This window comes from Salvia hispanica, chromosome 6 (genome assembly GCF_023119035.1).
Source record: "Salvia hispanica cultivar TCC Black 2014 chromosome 6, UniMelb_Shisp_WGS_1.0, whole genome shotgun sequence".
Classification (NCBI taxonomy): domain Eukaryota; kingdom Viridiplantae; phylum Streptophyta; class Magnoliopsida; order Lamiales; family Lamiaceae; genus Salvia; species Salvia hispanica.
The window spans coordinates 17,720,548-17,742,052 of NC_062970.1; the positions used below are offsets into that span (position 1 = coordinate 17,720,548).

Genomic DNA, 21,505 nt, shown 5'->3' on the forward strand with positions numbered 1-21,505 from the left:
ACTAACTAAAGTACTAACTAACAGCGACATCATCTTCTTCAAATCAGATTGCATCAAAACTCAGTAGAAACAGGTATGAAGCGTAATCGGAAAACAAAGCAGACTGGAATTGCAACTGCCGAAATAAAACTTCAACAAACAGAATCAACGCAGATCAACACAAGATAAACACCATCATAACAAAAACTAAATGCATAGATGAATCGGTAACAACAACAACCAAATCAACTTCCAAATGCGAAGTTCGAACGAAATAGAGTGCAAAAACAGAATGTAAGTAGATTGTTTCTTCGCCCTTCGCGAGGACGGTGTTACGACTGACTTTCTCGGAAGATGAGACCCTTAGAACCCTAAACTACCCCAGAACTCCCATTTCCCAAGTGTGTGTTTTTGTGTGTGAACTAAGAGCAAAATCCGTCCTTTTTCGTGTGGTGCATGCTCCTTTATTTACAGGCGTTGAAGTGGGGCCCAGCGAGGTATAGATAGTCTTTGTTGCCCTCAGCTATTGACTCCCTTCTTCTAGCCATTCTTTTCCCTTCACTTCCGCTCATTTTCCTTCATTTCCTTCGCTAGTCCGTTTCCTCCGGCTTTTCCTGTATCTAGCGATTCTGTCACACACCTGGCTTAAAAACTGTGTTAGACCCAGTAAAATATAGTGTTTTTCACCACATAACCGATGCATGAAATTAGCCTTATCAGTTTCTAAAATCCAGAATCAAAATCTCAACACTACATCTCAAAATATACACCAGCATATCAACTAGCATTTCTTAACTGACAACATATTAACTAGAATAGTGTCAACACGGCAACATATAAACTAAGATCCAAATATATCAACTGGCATATCTTAACTGACAACATAAAGTATTTCCAAAAATCCAGAATCAAAATCTCAAAATACAGCACCAACACACCAGCAACAACATCTCACACATCCTACCATGGACTCTCAACCCTATCCATACTCCCTTCCTCCACCCACAAACACAACAGCAGGGACTCTTCATCCGGGGGGTGCATTTTGGATACGACTATTTTGTATGTCAACAAAATGTCAACACAGAATATAGCTACATAGAATATTTAACAAGTACTACCTCCGTCCCCCAAATTTTGACACACTTTGACCCGGCACGGTTTTTAAGAAATGTAATGGAAAGTGAGTTGAAAAAGTTGGTGGTATGTGGGTCCTACTTTTAAAGTATTAGTTTTATAATAAAATGTGAGTAGTAATGAGTTAGTGGAATATGGGGTCCACTACCAAAAATGGTAAAAAGTGAAGTGTATCATATTTTCAGGGACGGACCAAAATAGTAAACTGTGTCAAAATTTGGGGGACGGAGGTAGCAACATACAACATGTCAACAGATTTGCATTTATGTCAACAGAACATCAATTCAAATATCAACAGATTTGCATTTATGTGCACAAGAAATTATCATGATAGCAATAAATTCTACATATAATGTCAATAAATCTGCATTTATGTCAACAAAGTATAATTCACCAACAAAGTACAAAAAAATCATGTTAATGAAAATCAAACCAAAATACCTTCAACATTCGTCGACGTCGACTCTGAATAAGATGAAGAATCCATCAGATAACACCTTAGGCTTTGATTATGAAGTGTACTCGAACCTAAAAATGAAAAAGAAAAAGCAAAAAAAAAAAAAAAAAAAATTGATTAGGAACAAACTTGACTGGCATCAACAAATAAAGCATAAAAACAGAATCAAAGTCGATAAAATCAACCTAAAAACTTCAGATTCAACCAAACTCCATCGAATTAGTCGTCTGTTGTTCGAAAATTCTTCAATTTTCGGATGAAGAACGATTTAGAATGCCGATTTTGAAAATTCATCAACCTAAAGAAGTCGCTTCAACCACCGCCGATTTGGAATGCCGATTCTCTTCGATCGTTGCTTCAGCCGATTCAGCTACAATCGGCGCTTCAGCCGATTGTCTTCGATTTTGCTTTTCTATCGTCATTGCACAAAACTGTTCGATTTTGCTTTTCGATTTTGAAGGTCTACGAATTGAAATTTGAAGATCAGCAGATTTTTAAGCGAGATTTGCACGTCTTCGATTTTGAAGGTCTTCGATTTTATGAAGATTTGCAGGTTTTCAGCTAGAGTTTTAGAGAAGATTTTAGAAAATGGTTTGAAATATAATTTTATATTTTCTGCCATTTTATTAATGAAATTACAACTATACCCCATTGTTGACATAATGTGTTATCTGTTGACATTGTTGACATTACATGAATCTTATGGATTAGTGGCCCATATTGCATCTCAATAATCTCATTTCTCAGTTAAGGTAAATAATCTCAACCTAACAAAACCCTCAACCTAACAAAACCCTGTATAAGCTGATACATTTAAAATTATGATAGAAAAGGGAGAAAAAAAATGTTTTACTGGTGGGTGAAATATAAATTGTAAATAAGTCGATGTACAAGGATACTATATTGTGAGATAATTTCCAAAAATAAATCAAAATAAAAATATGAGACTATTTTCCACCGACGGAAAGAAAATTAAGAGTTGAAAAACAAGGCAAGGAAAGAAAACCAATTCCATTATTGGACAATGCCATGAATATCTAGTTTCATTATTTGCCATGTCCCGAGCAGCAAATATAATCGGAGAAAGAGGGAAAGGATCACCCCGTCACCAAGCAACTGCATATAAATCTGTTTTTATTGCTGTTTTTCTGTATCAGCTTTCAGTTTTTCCTTCAATTCACCAGTCTGCAAGCATGACCAACCAGAATATTATAACAAATAGGATTCGCTGATCAATCGAGAAAAAAAGGAGAGGAAAGCAAAGTCAAAGAAAACAAATACCTGATGCATGTTAAGAATGATATCAGATCCTCCAACAAACTCCCCATTGATGAATATCTGAGGGAATGTCGGCCAGTGGCTGCAATGGGTAGATACAAGCATAAGCATTCTGTGTGAAACAAAGCAGGTTCTATGCAATGTTTTCTTTATATAGCATAGCTCTGTTTAACCCAATGCTTAGTGAGCTGCTCAAACAGGTGTATATCTTTGGTAGATTAAGGGCAGAAAATGAAAACTTGGATCAGCTTAATGATGTTAAACACCTCCAAAATATTAGGGTTGCATACTTGCACATAGAATGAGTTCACATAAGGAACGTATTCCTATTGTAGACCATTATTATCTAGTTTAAGGACCACCTTAAGGTAAACAAATCCATGTTGCAGACTTGCGGATGATTACAGTGATACCAAAATCTAAAAACCAATTCACAGAACTTGCCTTATCCTTACCTCCTATAAACTGGTCCACTAAATTTGATAAATTAGCCGGCAATATTATTAATTAATACAAATTTCAGGGACATTGTGTGCAAATAAAATCTGTCTTCCTCTCTTTACCGTGTAAGTTTCTGATGCCATTTCCAAAGCAACAGAAATCTAGACATAAAAGTCACTGATACATGCTCAATTTGAGCAGTAGTTAATTAGAAATCGGTTAGTTAATGTCTTCATAAAGGTTCTATCCAAATTCCAATTATGTCTATCATATCAATTGAAGCACGTGAGCTGTTTAAAAAACAAAAAAATGAAGCACTGGAGGTAAGCGACGGTTGTAAACCACTCATATATTTTACTCCATGCCATAGGTTTAGGTTTCTAATATATAAAACACTAAAAATTCTCTGTGAAAAGCATCAACGATAATTACATGTTTGAAACTACTCATCACACGCTCCAAAACATTCAAGTACGTACAGTTACCTGAAGGATTTTACAGCATTCTTTAGCTCGAGGTCTTCTAATATATTCCTTGAACCTAGAGGAACATCTGCAAAAGCCATAGGATCAGATCATAAAGGTGTCAGTGTAAACAAAAATAGTACAAATGGATTGCACTGAGTAGAAACAAACGTCCAAGGTAAATTTTTTGATAAGCGATGGATAGTGCAAATACTAAATCAAGCTCGTTTAAGATACTTCAGCCAAATGAAATAGCTCTTTTCGTATATTACCCAACACACATACCAAACCTAAACAAAATGACTGGTGCAGAGAAAATGTTGTATAAGATGTTCAAGAAAGGAACAAAGTAAGAATGCAATGCACAAAAAAAAATGTTCTTGATAACTTACTATATTCTCTTAAAACCCTCACTGCTAGTGCACTGAATCCACACCGAGGGAGTTCTGGCACCCCTTTCATGTATATCATCACAGGGTTTTCTTTGATATCCTGTGTATTCAGCACAAAATTACGAAAGGAAATAAATGAACCCTAAACCCTAGAAAAACAAGGTGATAAGAGAGAACCAAATGACTAATAGAAAAAACAAAATTTCAGAGCATTCTGAAATTTGATAGCACCAATTCTTTATATGCTCAGTGATTCACGACCATGCTACAGAAGTTTCGCAAAACTCATGACTTTTACCTGCTCAACAATGTCCTTCAAGGAGATGTCAGAAGTAACTTTAGTCGTGGGTCTGAAGTCTTCATGTGTATCAGAATCACTGGGCACAGAAGTGGAAAAACGATTTATACGCTGATAGAAGGATCCTGATACCTACGGGGTTAGGGTGTAACACAAGTTAGATGAATATAAGAATCAGAATTCGGTAAACTATAACATTAAAAGCCTATTCAGCAGCACACTTTAGCAAACACTTCGGTTGGTAAGCATGCATTTAGTACAGGCTGGAAGACTATGTAGTATGTACTTCAATACATATTCACAAGACATGGTTGATCAGATAACAAAAACAGAAAAATAAAACTAATTACTACTCCCTCCGTCCCACTTAAAATGCAACATTTGAGAATCGGCACGAGATTTTATGTAGTGTTGTTTTGTGAGTTAATGAGAGAGAGTAAAGTAAGAGAGATGAAAAAGTAGAGATAGAGTTGTTTCCATTTAAGGAAACGTTTCATTTTTAATGGGACAACCAAAAAAGGAAAACGTTGCATTTTTAATGGGACAGAGGGAGTACAAGTTAAAATTTCTCTCATCCAATAGGAATACTGAAGCCGAGGCTTCCTATTTAAAAGTGTACAAAACGAACAAACAAACCAAACCAAACCAAAGCCGAAAAAGATGCAATGAAACCACATATTTATCTGGGAACGCATAGAGTAGAGATCTTCAAGCAACACAAAACTAAATAAGCTTACAGTTGAGCTAGCAGCTGGAACTGCAGCAATGCCTTTGTAAAGAATACTAGCTAAAGATCTTGCCATTCTCCCAAAACTGCAAATAAATGGAATTATAGAAATTAGAGAGATTATTCCCAAGTTCCGGCAGTCTAATCGTCATTACAGTAAATATTCATCTTGAATATTAATTATAAATTTGCATTATTCAATAATATATTAGCTACACAAAAAATAAATGAATAGAGATATAATCTAGATCCTCCGCTTCCATAGGCTAATATCATTATTGATGAAGACCAACACCATTTTTCCCTATTCAGAGTATCAAGTTATTTGTTACTATCAATTTAAGATGTTTTCAGGCTAGTGTGGCCCTATATGTATATATAAGTCCAGGTTTCAATCCTACAACCATGTGTAAGACAAACTCCCTCCTATATAATCTCGCATATTTGCAGAGAGTTGGCTTTAGTCTATATATTCAAATTCTTAGTTGGATGACTATATCAAAATTAGCTGTTTTCCCCTCCTTTCTCTCCCTAGTTTGAGACGAATCATTTGCTTTTGCTTCCAATTTAAGAAAAATATACTACATGACTTGGAAATTTCCGTGCAAGAAGATCTAAATTATCAAAAGGCAGTTCAAACTAAAATTTACAATTATTCGAAACTTTTTAATGTATAAATTGCTCAACCAAGGAACCAGAGATAGTCATCAGAATTCATCCCCCTTTTCATTTTAAGCTTCTGAGAGAAGTGTAAACACGGAAACAATATCACTCTTCGGAGCACAGCACTAAAACTATTAAGATGAAACTCGGTTTCAAACAAAAACACAAATATTATCAGATAAACTGAAATTAATTGAACAAATATAGAGTGCGGTTCTTGAGCGTGAATATGACAATATTCCAAAATTGCATCTTCAAAATCGAATTAAGAAAATCAAAATCTGAATCCATATGCCCGTGTGCCAAATTTGAGACGATTGCATCATTGAATAAATTCAAATATTAAAACAAAACCCACCAGGATTAGACATTACTTTTGGGGTGGAATTAGGGTTTTAAAAGTCGAGACTTTTACCTTTGGGAAAGAAATATGCCTGAATTGGAAGCCAAGGCGGCCAACGGCGAGGGAAAGAGCGAGAAGCGGCGGTGGTTCGACTCAAGTGAAGGTGGGGCGAGTGCAAAAGGTCTATTAAGTTCTATGGAGTATTTTAGAGCATTCCCAATGCTCTCTCTAAAAAACTCTCTTATTTCTTCCTAATTCATGTCACATCAGCGTCACATTAGCACCAAAATTTATCCCCAGTTTTTAGTCAACTGCTACAATGGTTTCTTCCTTATTTCTCCCTTATTTTTTCCTAACTCAACATTTCATTTTTACATCATCACTAATATTGTTTAATTTTCCCTACAAATGTGTTTAATAAATAGATTTATAATGAACAATTCATCGTTGTATTAATCATTGCAAAATATAATACAACGAGAAAAAAAAACTACAAATAAAAAACCATAAAAAACAAAGATTTAAAAAGCTAAGAGGGAGGGGCGTCCGGCGGGAGGCCCATCAGGATCTTCGAATTTTGGAGGGTCGACCAGAGGGACCTGCTTCTCTTACTGGGGTTACGTCGCCGGTGAAGTACGGCGTGTACTGCTGCATCAGATTGGCGACATTGGCGAGAGCGTGGCTTGTTGTATGAACTGGGGTTCGACTGGGCATCCGATGCGCCCTTCCCCTTCCGCCTCCCCTTCGCCTTCTTCGCTCCCACAGGGCGCTCGTGCGGACCATCCCCAGTCAAGTCGATGGGGGACTCGCTCTCCGCACCGCTAAGTCGCGAGCGCACCGATTTCCCGTATAGCGCGCTGTGCATCCCCGTCCGGAATTTGGGGAGATCCTTAACCTATCATAGATGTTCCAATACTTGAAGCCCTTCGACAAGAACTGGCCACTATACCTCTGCATGGCCTCATCTCGGACCATGTGCTCGTTCTGGCCACTCGTCATGTTCGTCATCAAGTTAGAATATATACCGTTGAAATGGCCGCAGTCCCTCATGAGGCGCTCCCAATGCCGGCGGATCGCCTCGCTGCCATGGTCCTTCATCGAGGCAGTCTTGTTGCTCGTGTACTTCTCCGCAACCCGCTCCCCGAACATGATCTCGGCTCGCTCTTCCAGAGTGTAAGTAGTCCTTACCCGCTTCGGCTTCTCATCGGAAGCCGTATCAGTCGCAGCCATCGACGCCGGCGCCTTCCCCTTCCTGCTCCTGGAAGGCGGCTCGGCGGGCGTTTCTTCCACCTCGTAGTTGTCCGTGCTGAGTGTCGGATCCGTTGTGTACGTCGCGTCCTGAGATCCTTCGTCGCCTGGGGTTGATCCAGGGGTGTCGAACAACGATGTGACTATCTGGGGGCGATACACATCGTCGGCTGGAGAGGGCATGCTGAGGGCAGACTGGAAGTACGGAGAAAGTCTGCGCACCGGAGGAGTCTGCAATGGGGACGGACCCGCATATGGATATTGGCCGGGAGGAGAACCCATCGACAACAACGAGTTCATCCACTGCTGATTTGTTTCATCAGTGGGGTTGGGAATTTGCGGACTCGGCTCTTTGCCCTTACCTTTTCGGGAATTTTTCCTACTTGAACTCATAATTTTGAAGATTGAAGATTGAAGATTGAAGATTGAGATAATGAGATTGAAAAATTGAGAGAATGAAGATTGTGTGTGATGAATGGAGGAGGAGGAGGAGGAATTATATATAGGTTTGGAATATAGCCGTTGGAAGAAAAAAAAAAAAAACGCCGAAAAATCGCCGAATCGCGCCTACAGTGGGCGCCGATGATTCGGCAATAAATCGGCGATGCAGCGGGAGCCAGCGTTAATTCGGTAGAATTAACGCCGAAAAAACGCCGAAACACTCCCAACGGTCGGCGATAACTCGGCGATTTTCGGCGAAAAATCGCCGAGTGTTATCGCCGGACCATTAGGAATGCTCTTACTCTTTATTTGGAAATTGTAATTATTTAATATATACTTATTCCATAAGTCCCCAAAAAATAAAAAATTTATATCTAAAGCAATTTATTTTTCTAATAAAGTAGGAGAAGTACGAGGGTGAGACTCATTTTCTGCTAACACATTTTTCAATTTATTTTTCTTATTTTTTCTATTTTGTATTAAAACTCGTTTTATTTTAAAGTTATATATTTTTAGAAGACTGAGGGAGTTTATCATTTGAAATCAATAAAGAATTAAAGATATTACTATGATAAGCACTGGTATATTTTTGGCTCTATAAATAATCTAACATTTTAAGTAGGATATATGACCATGAGTAATGTTCTTAATATATTACTTCCTTCACCTCATCTTTTTCGTCCCATCAAAGATGACTCAGTTTCTTACCCCATCTTCTTCGTCCCATCAAAGATGACTCAGTTTCCTTTTTAGTTTGTCTCACCTAAGATGACTTATTACTAAAAATCTCGCGCCACCATAGGATGAAATCATCTTCTTTGAGACATGGGACAAAGAGAGTACTTAGCTTAAATTGCCATAAAATATTTTTTTTTATGTTTAATTATTTTGATTTGACACAAACTCCGTACTACTAGTATATTGATTAAAGAATAATACTCCCTTCGTCCCAAGTTACTTAGTCGTATTCCTTTTAGGGTTGTCACAAGTTACTTGAGTCATTTCTCTTTTTGGCTAAAAACAAAACATCTAATCTCACCTACTTTATTCTTTGTTTTACTTTACCTCTTCTTTCTCTTACTTTATTTTCTCCTCTACTTTATTTAACTGACTAAACACAATTTTCTTAAATCTCGTGCCGAAAAGAAATGCCTCAAGTAACGTGGGACGGAGGGAGTATACTAATGTACTTAAATTTAAATATTCAGTATATCATACTCCCTCCGTTCCGTGGTAATAGATACGTTTCTTTTTGACACGCAATTTAAGAAAAATTATACTCCTAAGTGGATTATGTAAAAGAAGAATAAAGTAGATTATGAAAAAAGTAGAGAGATGAAGAGGGAATAGAGTAGTAAGTGAGAAGAAATGTGTTGACTTTTTCTAAAAAGGGAAATGACTATACTACTACGAGCGTACGAAAATGATAAAATAACTCTATTATTATGAAACAAAGATAGTACTACTAGTATTTTGATTTTTTGAACCTTCTTACGAATATACTATCCAATAACATTACTTGCAATCTTGCATCGTTACACAATGAACCAATGATTGGCATACTTGATTACACAATGATAGTTACTACCTCCGTCCATCAAAATTTGTCACACTTTGACCCGACACGAGTTTTAAGAAATATAATGGAAAGTGAGTTGAAAAAGTTAGTAGATTGTGGATCCTACTTTTATATATTAGTTTTATAATAAAATGTGAATAGGATTGAGTTAGTGGAATATGAGGTCTGATGTAAATCAAATGATACTAATTATACTCCAAGTTTTCTCTTATTTTGTATATTTAAATCATCTATCAATTGATCATTAAGGTTTGATTATTATATATTAGTTGATAGATGTACATGTAGAGTAGGGTCTGATTAAAACTATTCGTTGCCTATTAAGATGGTGTCCAAATTCTTTTATCTTACCACCATTATCTTTGTCTTTGAAATAGCTTCGCGTGGATATATTGCACGCCTCAATCGGAGCTCGGATGAAGAAGTTATGGCCATTTGACGAAGGTTGCGCGAAGCAGTCAAAATCGGCAAAAACGCACGGGTCGGGCGTTTTCAGCATTAAAAACGCCCGGGTTGGCACCATTTTGCCCGGGTCGGGCGTTTTTCTCGAAAACTGCCGAATTTTAGGTTTCAAATTGGTTTCTGGGGCGGTTTTGGAAGACATTCAGACATATTCAGACACGAGAAAAGGGAGAGGAAAAGAGAGAAAGAGAGGAGGAAGAAGAAAAGGAAGAAATTCCGGCTAACATTCCGACGATCCATCTCCAAATCCCAATTCCACTCAACGAGAGCATGTTTCCTGTGATTTTTGTTGCAAATTCCACCATGTGTTTAGGCTAAGCTCTCTATGTTGCTCCATCTAGGCTTTGTATGGATGTTTCTACACCTTTGAACTCATGTGTTTGTTACCAACAATGTGCTCAATGTTTAACAAACACTATGTTTTTGGCTAATAATGTAGTGTTGTTCTTTCCTTCACTATTGTCTCTTTAACATAGTTTAGGAATGTTAGATTGTTGGTATGCTATTGAATTAGATTTGTTTAGGGGACAATTTGATAGTGGATTAAGTAGGTGATCATAGTAGATGTTTATTTCTCTAGCGCTTCCGCAGGAGCTTATAAACATTGAAGATTGGTTTATAGGTTATGTGTTCAGCTAACTGTGAACTATTCATCGTGTACATGTTCAGTGTATGTGATTAGGTTGATGTTTTAATCCTTTCATATGTTTCGTTGTATATGTGTAGAACAATACAAGCCTAGTGAGCAACTTGGAGTGACATATTTTCCCGTTGAATAGTCTTTCTTTAGTTAACTTGTAGCTTTATTTTGTCAACATCTTTCAGAAATCAAAAATCAAATCTTTATGCTAACTCCCTGTGGATCGACACTTGAAATACCACTAACAAAATACCACTAACGACGCTGTAATCTTGCAGTATCGTAGTATTATTAGAGTTAATTAATTAAACTTGATATCTTGTGTGAACTAAATCAGATACTCTAAAATACGCATCAGGGTCCACTACCAAAAATGGTAAAAGTGAAATGAAACAAATTTTAGGGGACGGATGGAAATGGAAAAATGGGACAAATTTTGGTAGACGGACTTAGTATTAGTGATACAAGTAAGAATTAAACTCTTATACTCATGAAAAACATCACTGCTCAGACAACATAAATGGAAAGATCACCATTTTGGCTTGTTGCAACTAGCATTTATTTGCTGGACATTATTAGATACAGACAGACATTATCAGGATCAGGAACAATAAGCCAACGTGTGTTGGAAATGCTCGCTACACATGTCCTAGGTGAAGTATTTTTGGTAGAGCTTCCGTGCTATAGCAAGAGCATCGCCCTGCGCCTTCACTGGGTAAGCCTCAACTCCCGCCTGCCACTGGTTTGAGTATGCAATCCACTCTTTTCTCCACTCCAACAATTCGAAGCCCTCGTTCTCTTTCAAGCTTCTCAACAAACGCATAAAATACATGGATGCTCGTGGAAGATAGTACTTCTCCAACAGTCCGCTCCAAAACTTATTCGCTGAGGTCCACAAAAATAAAAATGGTGATCAAATTTCACAGAGAAAAAGTGAGAGCAAACTAAAGGCTCTCACCATAGTCGTGTAGCTGGCTCTGCTCGTACTCAGTGTTGTCGTACCACATTGTTACTTGCGTCCTTGCATTCCACTCATACTAAATCAATCACGTAGATATCAACTCGTGGCGAGTGATTGGTTGGTTCATCAAAGGAAGAGGAAAAAGAACATATCTAACCTGTTTCCTCTCATCTGCATTGAGGGACAGCCCTTTTGCACTTTCAAGCCAAGTACCGAGTAGGAAATTATCATCCATGGCGAGAAGTTTGTCGATGTCTTTGATGAGTTGTAGGAACTTGAGAGAGTGGATGCTTAAAGCCTGCGCATCCTTGTGCCGGAAAGCATGTATTGCATTCAGATACACCTCATTTGCAAGCTTCGAGAGCGACTGCCTCGTTAAGTCAACCAAATCATACCTGCAATGGATGCAATATTCAGTAATATCGACGTGCTTTTATAATGGGTATTGAGCAAATAAAAACTTAACCTGTATGTCGGAATTTCAGCAAGTTCGTCTCCAGCGTCAAGGAATAACTTCAACGCGCTGATAGAGTCCTGATTGTAATACCATAAATGGGGCTGAGGCAAAGAAGAGCTTGTTTCGTGGAGAAGGAACCTTCTGTTTGGCTGCATACCAAGGAGCCCGTGCCTGTTAACAAACTCACGTGCATCATGTTGGTTATTCACCGATGGATCCCAATCAGGAAATTTTACTATATAATCCGTGTTATGGTCCTGCATCGAGAGAATTTTGCATCCGTGCAATTAGTGAAAAGCTAGACATCAATGTCTAGATAGCAGCATCTTACTAATGAAAAAACTGTCGAAACATATGAGAAGTGAATAGGCAGCACAAACATACTGCAATTCCATCGGTGCAATTATAAATAGAGCGATGAAGAATTTTCCATGCAGACTCGACTTGTTTAACAGATTTACCATATCGTCTCCGGGAGTAGATTGTCAGCCATTCCTGCCAGGTCAAGTCAACAACATCGGAAACGTTACTCAATACTAGCATGAGTGAATATAGACGAACAGCTCCAAGCATTCTATTTATTCAAACATTATCACTTCAATTAAACTGCATATGTTAGACAATCATATAACCAAGGTTTACCTCCAGGTCGAATCGACCACTTCGAAACGCCATTTCGGACATCAGCTCATATACAACAGGATTGTGTTCTATCCCTTCCATGCACATGCCTACACCAATCTGTCCTGGAGAAAGAGATTGTGACACTGAGAATCCTAAACTAGAAATTAAAGTCAACTACAGACAATGGTCAATACCTGAGACCACTAGGCTTAGGTAGTGAATTTGGTTCAGAATAATACTGAAATAGTATAAGATTGGATTCTCAAGGGATGCAGAATACTCAATGCCTTTTTGCATAAAGATGCTCAACTTCAAATTTTAGGACTCCATAGTTATTAATAATAACTTAAAACAGAAAATAAACTTATGACTGGCAAAGTTCAACATCATTGCTACAAAATAAAAAAGGAACTGCTTTTTCTATGATTAGGACAAGGATATGAATGATAAGCAATACAATTTGAAATTAAAGCAATGGAAATTTAATACTCCTTAGACAAGGAGCTTAATGTCTAGAAAATATCATGATAAATTCTGAATTTGCCATTTTCTTTTACAGCTTAAACTCTGATAAGAAACAGAGAAAAAAACTGAGGTTAGTGCCTTCTATAAAGCACTAAACACGACTTGGGAAAACACAAAGTGCAGTACAAAAGTATGTTGAATACATGAAAATATGAGGAACAAAGCCTACCATGGTGGAATTCTTGCTAAGACGAGCATCAATTGGGCCTGAAGCCACTGCATCTAGAATGCCATACATCTCAATGTTTCCACCAAAGTTATGCAACATACACCTGTTATGTCATGTATAAGATGTCACAGGATGATAAATGTAGATTAGGTTGGATCTAAGTAACTAGGAAGTTGATGGATGAAAAAAAAATCACAAATAATGTCCAAGTAAAAGATATATAAAGAATATTGACAGAGTAACGTTCCATATATATGGAGTGTGGTAAAATTGGGATGATGATTTCCAAACTGGTTTGACGTCCGCAAATAGATCAAGCACTATCATTTTCCCGAATGGGACAGAATGTAGGAGGGCCTGCAATACATGGAATAGGTTCAGCACGATAGTCGTCTCTGTAAAATCATCAATGCATGACTAACGCATACAGCGGCTACAGCCCAAGCCATTGTGATCTAAGCATAAAGAATTACAAAGAATGAACAAAAGCTTAAAATTAGGCTACGAAGAGGAAAGAGCAGAAGAATCAGGCTTATAACAAGCATTCAAGCAGATTTATCTAGTTTGCATATACCTCTAGTAACTCAAGGATTTGGCTCAAGTATGAGTCTATTCAAGAAATAGATGGGCATGATGCACCATAAATTATCATTTGGTTTTCTCTGTGTAAGGAAATTATAGTAAGGGTTTGACACACATTAGCATTCGTTTTTTACTGCTTTTGAGCAATGACAAGAGTCGAGAACATACACACAACTCACTATATTATTTACTGGACATATGGGACAGTATATGAGCTAGGTGAGGACACTTTTCTAACTCAAGAATAGCTCATACCTTCATTTGTGGGGGCTTCCAAAATGATGAATCTGAGTAGAAAAGCCAACCCTAGAAGTAGAAGGACATCAAATGGTTAGAGTTAAGATGTAGACCTGGAAAAGCATAGACAAATACAGAATACACATATGAATAAATAAGCAACTGCTTTCTTTGGAGATAAGTAACTCTTTGGAGGTAGGGGAAGAAGGATGAAATTTAATTAACGATTGTAGTCTTTGCATAAAGTTTATACATAAATGTTTAAAAAAATTTGCAATTGTAATCTTTGCATAATGCATTGTGTCAGTGCGACAATTAAGAAATTTAAGATTGTCTAAATGTGCTCTATTTATAATCACCAGATACTTAGGAATATGATTGTAAGTAACAGTCATGATGCTGACAGCTTAAATGAGTAAAAATATAATTAAACAGAATGGCAAAAAATCTGCTATCTCTGCATTCTATTGATGCTTGCAAATTTTGTTTATAGAGAAAAAAGACTTTGTTGGCTCCACACTTCCACCCATGAACTGACCTACCAAATCTATTAACTCAATTCAAGTACTCCACTTAATAAGAGACCTACAGAAGAGCTATGAGAAAGCCACCAAGGACCGGAGATCAAGTCAAAGCATGATTGACAGCATACCTGCATTAGCCACACTGCATCTTTGTCGGCTTTAGACATTGCCTTATATACTGCAGAACCAAGGGTCGAGATGTACGTTGGATCATCGGTAGGTGGAGTGTTCTCATTAAACGTATCACTGCAGCCCAATAATTCGTCGTTCAGAACTAGGGACGCACCCTTGGGGGTGAGGCAGGGAGAGAAAAATTTGGACATGAAATAACAAGAATCTTACGTTGCTATTACAACTTACTAAACATTAATACTGTGTAAGTACCAGTGTGCCACAAAACCAAACCAGCATCATGTTGGTGTTTCAGGAATCAGAATTCAAAATTTGTTCATTATGCTTCGAGGCATCAGTTTTTTGTAGCAACCAAGTGCTAAATTATTTTAATTATCACAGCCTCTCTCCCTCAAAACCCTGAAAAAGATAAAGTTTATGGATACTATGACTGTTCTTACTTGGTTAGGGACAGGTCAAAAAGACTGGTTCTATATTAACAAAGAGAAACCATAAAACTTTCACATTACCTAGAAATTAGTTTAACCAGTGCTGCATAAATTACTAACTGACTAACTTACTGAGCTCAAAGAAAAATAAAACTAATCCAGAAAATATCAAGAGAAGTACCAGCTATAAATGTCTGTGACATCTCCATATTCTGCAGAAAGAAGTAACCCATGTAAGTGATTTTATGGATGTTTACAAGGCATATTAGAGAATAGAGATTACATATGGAGAAAATTGAACCATTAGTGCAAGGACCAAAAAAAGAACATATACGATCAAGCAGCTAGAGACAGGCTGATCCATAAATGAATTGTGACGATAGAAGGAGAAGACCATCATTTTACTAGGCTATGGCCTTAGATCTATCTGTAGGACTATTTGTTGAAATACCAACACAGTGATATTCTTATTAAAATGTAGATCTCTCTTTAACCATAAAACCTCAAAAAATTATTTTTTGTTCATTGTTCATATTGATTTACAGTTTGAAATAAATAACAAATTCAAAAACACTTTGATATTGATTTAAACTACCAATGAACTCCAGACAAATTCAAATGAACAGTCATTCAAATTACACTTAAAGACGCAAAAGTTTTGCACAGGGGCATAACATTAGAACAAGTAACAAGCATAAGTTATATGTAAATTGCCTTTAATCTGCTGTATCATGAACGCTTCTCCAATTTTTACAAATAAAGGATCAGAAGGATCTAGAAGATACGTGCAGCACCATCTTAGATCACCATTAACAGTGTTCCTGTAATTAAACAGAAAAATGACTTTCTATACTAAATATAATAAATCGACATGTATAGAGTTTCATTTTCACACAGATGGTAGCTGATACAAAGCCAACGACCTAAAAAAGCAAAACTAGAAAGCGCTATGGCATGCTTCGAAAGAAAAAACATCTCAGACTCAAGAGTATCATGTATGTCCAAATATACTACATATATAAGATTGTTTTCTCCCTTTTCTGTGTGTTTATCTTGCTAAAGGTACAATAAATGTATGTCCTGTCCAAATATAATAACTAAATGTTTTATAAATGTCACCATATAGGAGTAGTATTTGCAATTAAGGCAGTGGAACAGTACATGTGATAAAGTGGTGACATAATAACTCCCAAAAAGAAGGGTGAAGGGTGAAAAGAAAAGGAGGAAATACCAATCCCCAAGCCTGCTTATGTTTGCTGAGGGGAATATTGCTTTTAATGCAGCTGGAACATTCCCAGAGAATGACGGAAGAACTATCAAGACAAAATTGTATGGATTTATCAGTAAGGTAACATAAGACCCCACAGTGACTGCACATAGATAAGAAAAGGAAAAGGACAAAAGAAGAAAAGGCATTCATGGGAGTAAAGATGAAGTATACCTGGGGTCATCCCAAGCTCTAACATTCGATATAATATTTTCTTTTGCAACATTAACTGTTTATCTAACCAATTCTGAGTTAAGGGGCCACCCCATCTGCAGTAAAGAATATGGAGGTAAACCTCTTGAACTAACAATGCCAAAATCCGGAGGTAAAAAAATTGCATAGTTGTTAACAATGTTGATAGCAGCCAAATTTGCAAAAGTTGTGATATGAAAAATCATTTTCTGAACAAAAAGACCTAGAGGTTATACCACAAACTTTCCCGTAAGAATATTCCACAAGGTTCTTGAAAATAAACAAACTTTTGTATTTGTTACTTCTAAGGAGTAAGTAACACAAGGAGTGGCGTGTACAGAAATTGATGCTAACATTACCACTTCAATGATCCGCCATTGTTTTCTACTCTTTTCCCATATGTGAAATTGTAGACAGACCATAGAAACTGATACGAGTATCTGCTAAGCACATGTAGAAACTTTCTTTCTGTTGTTTTCTATTACCGGGCTAATAAACCATGCTGTTCCTTTCTGATATCCTCATTTTGTTCTCCAAAATGAACATTTTCATAAGATATTAAGATGTGAGATACACAGTATCCTAAACCTGTGTGCTATAGCTCATTCATTGTAAGAATAAATAAGCTAAGGACTGCACATATTTCAGAGTTGAGAGTTCAGTTGTAAAGAGAAATTAACTAAATAGCACTACAACTTTGATAACTAGCTGCATCGTACTCCTCTAAGGGGGATTTCACTATTTACATAGGCTATAGAAAATGAAAATAGTATGATATGACTAATATCACTGCATTTAGTTTATTTGACAATCATCTTATGCCCCTACAATCTACGTATAGCCGCAGAAATTCAAAACATGCCCAAAATAAAATAAAAATAAAAACAACAACAATAACAATAACAATAAAATCAATGAAAGAGAAATGGGAAGAGATACCCATGTAAGTTTCCCATGCGTGCCCAAGCAAGGAATGCAGGTCCACCAAAGAAATCATTTAACTGATGCTTAGTAATATTGAAATCCTGGAAACAGAACACATATGAAAAAACAGAGGCATCAATTTCTACAATAAAATATAGGCATGTACTAATGCAACCAAGCATGTAAATGAACTAACATTTGGGAAGCTTCACACAACCAGTCATGAGCACTCAGATTGGTATCACTCATCAAGTTGTGGACCGGCCTTCTATTTCTAAGGGAAAGAGCAAGGACTGGACAAAACAATTTATAGGTTCACCAGTAATAACATGGGGTTTTAAAATATACTATACTCCCTCCATTTCCAAAAAATAGAAATTCTTTCCTTTTTGGTCCGTTTCCTAAAAATAGAAACTCTCCATTTTAGGAAATGGACCCCACAATCCACTAACACTAATTACACTACTTTTTCTCCTCCCCTCTTACTTTACCCATTTTTTCTCTTCCTCTCTCTTACTTTACCAATTTTGCATCAAGTCCCGTGCCGTTTCCAAAGTTCCTATTTTTAGGAAACGGATGGAGTATAAACTAGCAAAGTCCATCACTAGTACCAGTAAACAAAAAAAAGGGCAAATTGTTTGATGTCTAGAGTATGTTTATGTCATGAAACGTAATCAATTTTATGCACATAAACCAGGCATTGGTATAATCAATAGAAAATTCAGACTTTGCAAAATCCACGAAACAGGATAGAAGGTAAGCAACTGAAACAGAGCACATAAGTGACAAAATCCGAGAAGCAAACTAACACACAAAAATAGTATCTCAATAGTTGAAATATCATCTTTAAATCAACTCTGTGAAATTCAAGGAGTAAATGACTAGGTCGGTAACTGAGAAACTTGAATCATAAGATAAAAGGAATGGAATAAAGTGCCAAACATACTGTAAAAACTTTTTGCCAAATAGCTTCTTGTCCTGTGAATGCCAGAGGAAGGTTAACTCCTTGAAGTGCCATCCAATCGATCTCTTTCTCCCACCTTTCCCAATCCCACCAGACATAAGAATCTGTGGATAAAACCAAATCTGCTAAGCTATTGACAGCAGTAATTTTATGAATATATAGACAAACAAAGATAAATAGATAAAACATATCAGCATTATACAAACTATGGTCGAATAACTCCAACATCCAAAAACATAGAAATGTCGTTTAAATACCAGATCCATGGCAACCTTTTAGAAAGAGTATAAGATGAAATACTCAAAGTGATTGAGCAAAGATAAAAAAAAACATGATGACGGCAGCTACTTAATCTAGTATTGCCCAGTAAAGACTACCCAACACACATGTTCATCAACCGTAGATACTATTCTACTTTTAGTTTTCCATTACTAATGATCAGGCTGAGAAGAAAGTATTAGCCACTTGACAGACACTTCTTGATATTCTACCATGCATATCACATCAGCTTGCTGTTTTCCTCCATGATGATTCTTAGAAGTAAAATAGGTGGAAAGTTGAAGTGGGAAAAACCAATCAGCTTAGTGAATGAGAACGTACAGCTGACAACTTCGACCAACAAAAAGCAAACAACAATGATGAAAACATAGGTCTTTATGACTAGAAGAACTAGTCAGTACCGGGAAGGAATAAAATTACTAAATCAAATAAATTTTCATATTTATCACTTCAAATTAGGAAATCAAAACACACCCTCCATCCCAGTTATAGAATCAACCTTGATTTTTCATGTAAGATTAAAAATAATGCTGAAACGGTACTCCTTTAAACTTCTTAAACCTACATGGGGATATTCATGTAAATGATTGTAAAAAGTTATACTCCCTCACAAGAGTATGCACTTTTGGTTGCGCAAGGGTTTTAATGCACAATTGGTAAAGTAAAAAAGAAATAGAAAGAAAAAGTAATTAAAGTATTGTTAGTGGAGAATGAGTCGCACCTCATTAGAGAGAAGAGAGTTTCCAAAATTAGAAAGCGCATACTCTTGTGGGACGAACTAAAAATGAAAGAGTGCATACTCTTGTGGGACGGAGGGAATATCAGATAGAGAGAGAATAATATAATAGGACGTCTCAAACATGAATAACGAACTAAATAAGTGGAACAGAGGAAATATAATGAAATTGGCATGCTGCACTATTGGATGCACCTATCTGATACATGCCAACCAAAATGTCAGGCCAGAGACTCAGAAAGTATTGGGTAATTGAAGAATAAAATAAAAAAAAACTTCATACAGCTAGATGTGACAACATTTTGGTAGTAGTTCCACGGCACTGGACGTTGAACCATCACACCCTCATCTTTCACAAGAGGGAGTGATCCTGGTGAGGGAACTGAACCAAGCTGTACGCCACCAGTCTTGTCCCAAGATACATGAGCTCCACACCAGTATTTTAGGTACCAATGCAGTCCTGATGTGATATCAACTGCAGTTGTTCCTTTTATCCTGGATTAGCAAGTGGAACATGAACACAAATAATCAGAGAAGCCAGATCATGGATGAATGTTAAGACAATGAATTTTACAATATTTATTAAATCTCAGCAAGCAAGATCTGCCATGCCGCCTAAATCTGTAGTGACATGCTTCACAGATTTACATAAGTAAATATTGCTCATGTGTAATAGCTAGATCTCTAAAATTTTGACAAGAAATCTTACTAGTTGAATTATTGAAATCATCCATCAAAAAAACTTTAAAGGAGGAGTATATTTGAAGTTACTTAAGGCTGTATTTCAGTGGCTATATAAGGCTGAGGGACCCAATTTAAGGTGAGTCTTATATGACCCGAAATAGGAACAAGTTAGCTAATAATGAATACTCAAAGAGATCAAATGTCAATCCGCATTCCTGTAAAGGTAATTATAGAAAAATCGAACCACACCAATTTATGATATGGAGAGTGCCAAATGGAATGAACCATGGAAAAAAGGACTGTAAATTATCAGAATGTACCCACATTATTTCAGCCGAATCTCTATTTGAGCTCTTGCAATTGCTAATCTGAAAGCAGCTATTTCCACCACAGGCATCCTAGTATTACAGATGAATTGCATACAAGTCAACATTTAGTTAAAACAGGAAATACCCAAAAGAAAAAAAAAACTTAAAACTAAAATATGTACCACAACTCAAGAAAGACTGCAATTAGCTTGCCAGAACCGATAACAACACATAAATCCTAAGAAACCAAAACAAGAAGAAGAAAAGAATTCCATCATGTCACAATCTATACCTGCACCAGAAACTAATCATCCATATGAAGTTTAACCAATTATTCAAGTGCTTAGTTTGCAACATCATTGCTATCCTCAAAAAACCAAACATGATTCCAATTGTTTCCATCAGTACTAACAAAATTCGCAATAATTTTAGACACTCTTATCAAAGAGACCAACAAATTTGTTTTTTTATCTCACCAACTATAAAATTTCATCCTTTCCTTTTCTTAGTAGGCGAAGCCATAAAGTTAAACAAACAAAAATTCTCACTCTGAGTGATTAGAATCCAAGAAATTGATGCAGAATCACACCTTTGGGATAATCGTGAACGCAAAACTTGATGAATGGGTAGGAAGCAGTCTCTGGAGAACACCTCTGGCCGCAGATTCTTGGTCAGTTGGAGAAGGTTTATGGCTGTTCAAACGGTTCAGAATAGAGTGTATTGGTTCGGATTCCTGAACTGAATGTGAGCAACATAACAGTACCAAGTGTAGGAAAGTTGTCGCAAACAACAAGTTGAATTTCTTGTTGAATTTCATGTTCTTGATTGTCTCCCTCTTTTTTCTATTTGGATGCCATTAAAATGTGAATTTCTACTCAAAAGAGAATCCGATAAATCCAAGAAGGCAGAAGCCAAGCTTTCGTTTTCTTCTTCTTCCTCCTCCTTTCTTTTTAACTCTTTTAT

General features: G+C 36.7%; 2 protein-coding genes across 2 annotated transcripts; both read right to left on the reverse strand.

Annotated features, from left to right (window-relative positions):
• Positions 1-2,409: 2,409 nt before the first annotated feature.
• On the reverse strand, positions 2,410-6,384 carry LOC125194077 (monothiol glutaredoxin-S15, mitochondrial-like). Its single transcript, XM_048092086.1, has 7 exons — positions 6,252-6,384; positions 5,184-5,259; positions 4,447-4,578; positions 4,149-4,248; positions 3,778-3,844; positions 2,855-2,933; positions 2,410-2,758 (listed from the first exon to the last, which is right to left on the reverse strand). Exons 2-7 carry the CDS (start codon positions 5,247-5,249, stop codon positions 2,708-2,710), a joined length of 495 nt encoding a protein of 164 aa, XP_047948043.1. The 5' UTR covers positions 5,250-5,259; positions 6,252-6,384; the 3' UTR covers positions 2,410-2,707.
• Positions 6,385-11,011: 4,627 nt separating this feature from the next.
• LOC125195701 (alpha-N-acetylglucosaminidase) lies at positions 11,012-21,491 on the reverse strand. Its single transcript, XM_048093873.1, has 19 exons — positions 21,132-21,491; positions 20,559-20,632; positions 19,834-20,045; positions 18,518-18,639; positions 17,587-17,672; positions 16,630-16,724; positions 16,420-16,501; positions 15,903-16,009; positions 15,370-15,400; positions 14,757-14,874; positions 14,123-14,173; positions 13,533-13,642; positions 13,286-13,388; positions 12,610-12,708; positions 12,352-12,462; positions 11,977-12,224; positions 11,668-11,905; positions 11,508-11,586; positions 11,012-11,434 (listed from the first exon to the last, which is right to left on the reverse strand). Exons 1-19 carry the CDS (start codon positions 21,357-21,359, stop codon positions 11,199-11,201), a joined length of 2,430 nt encoding a protein of 809 aa, XP_047949830.1. The 5' UTR covers positions 21,360-21,491; the 3' UTR covers positions 11,012-11,198.
• Between the last annotated feature and the right edge of the window lie 14 nt (positions 21,492-21,505).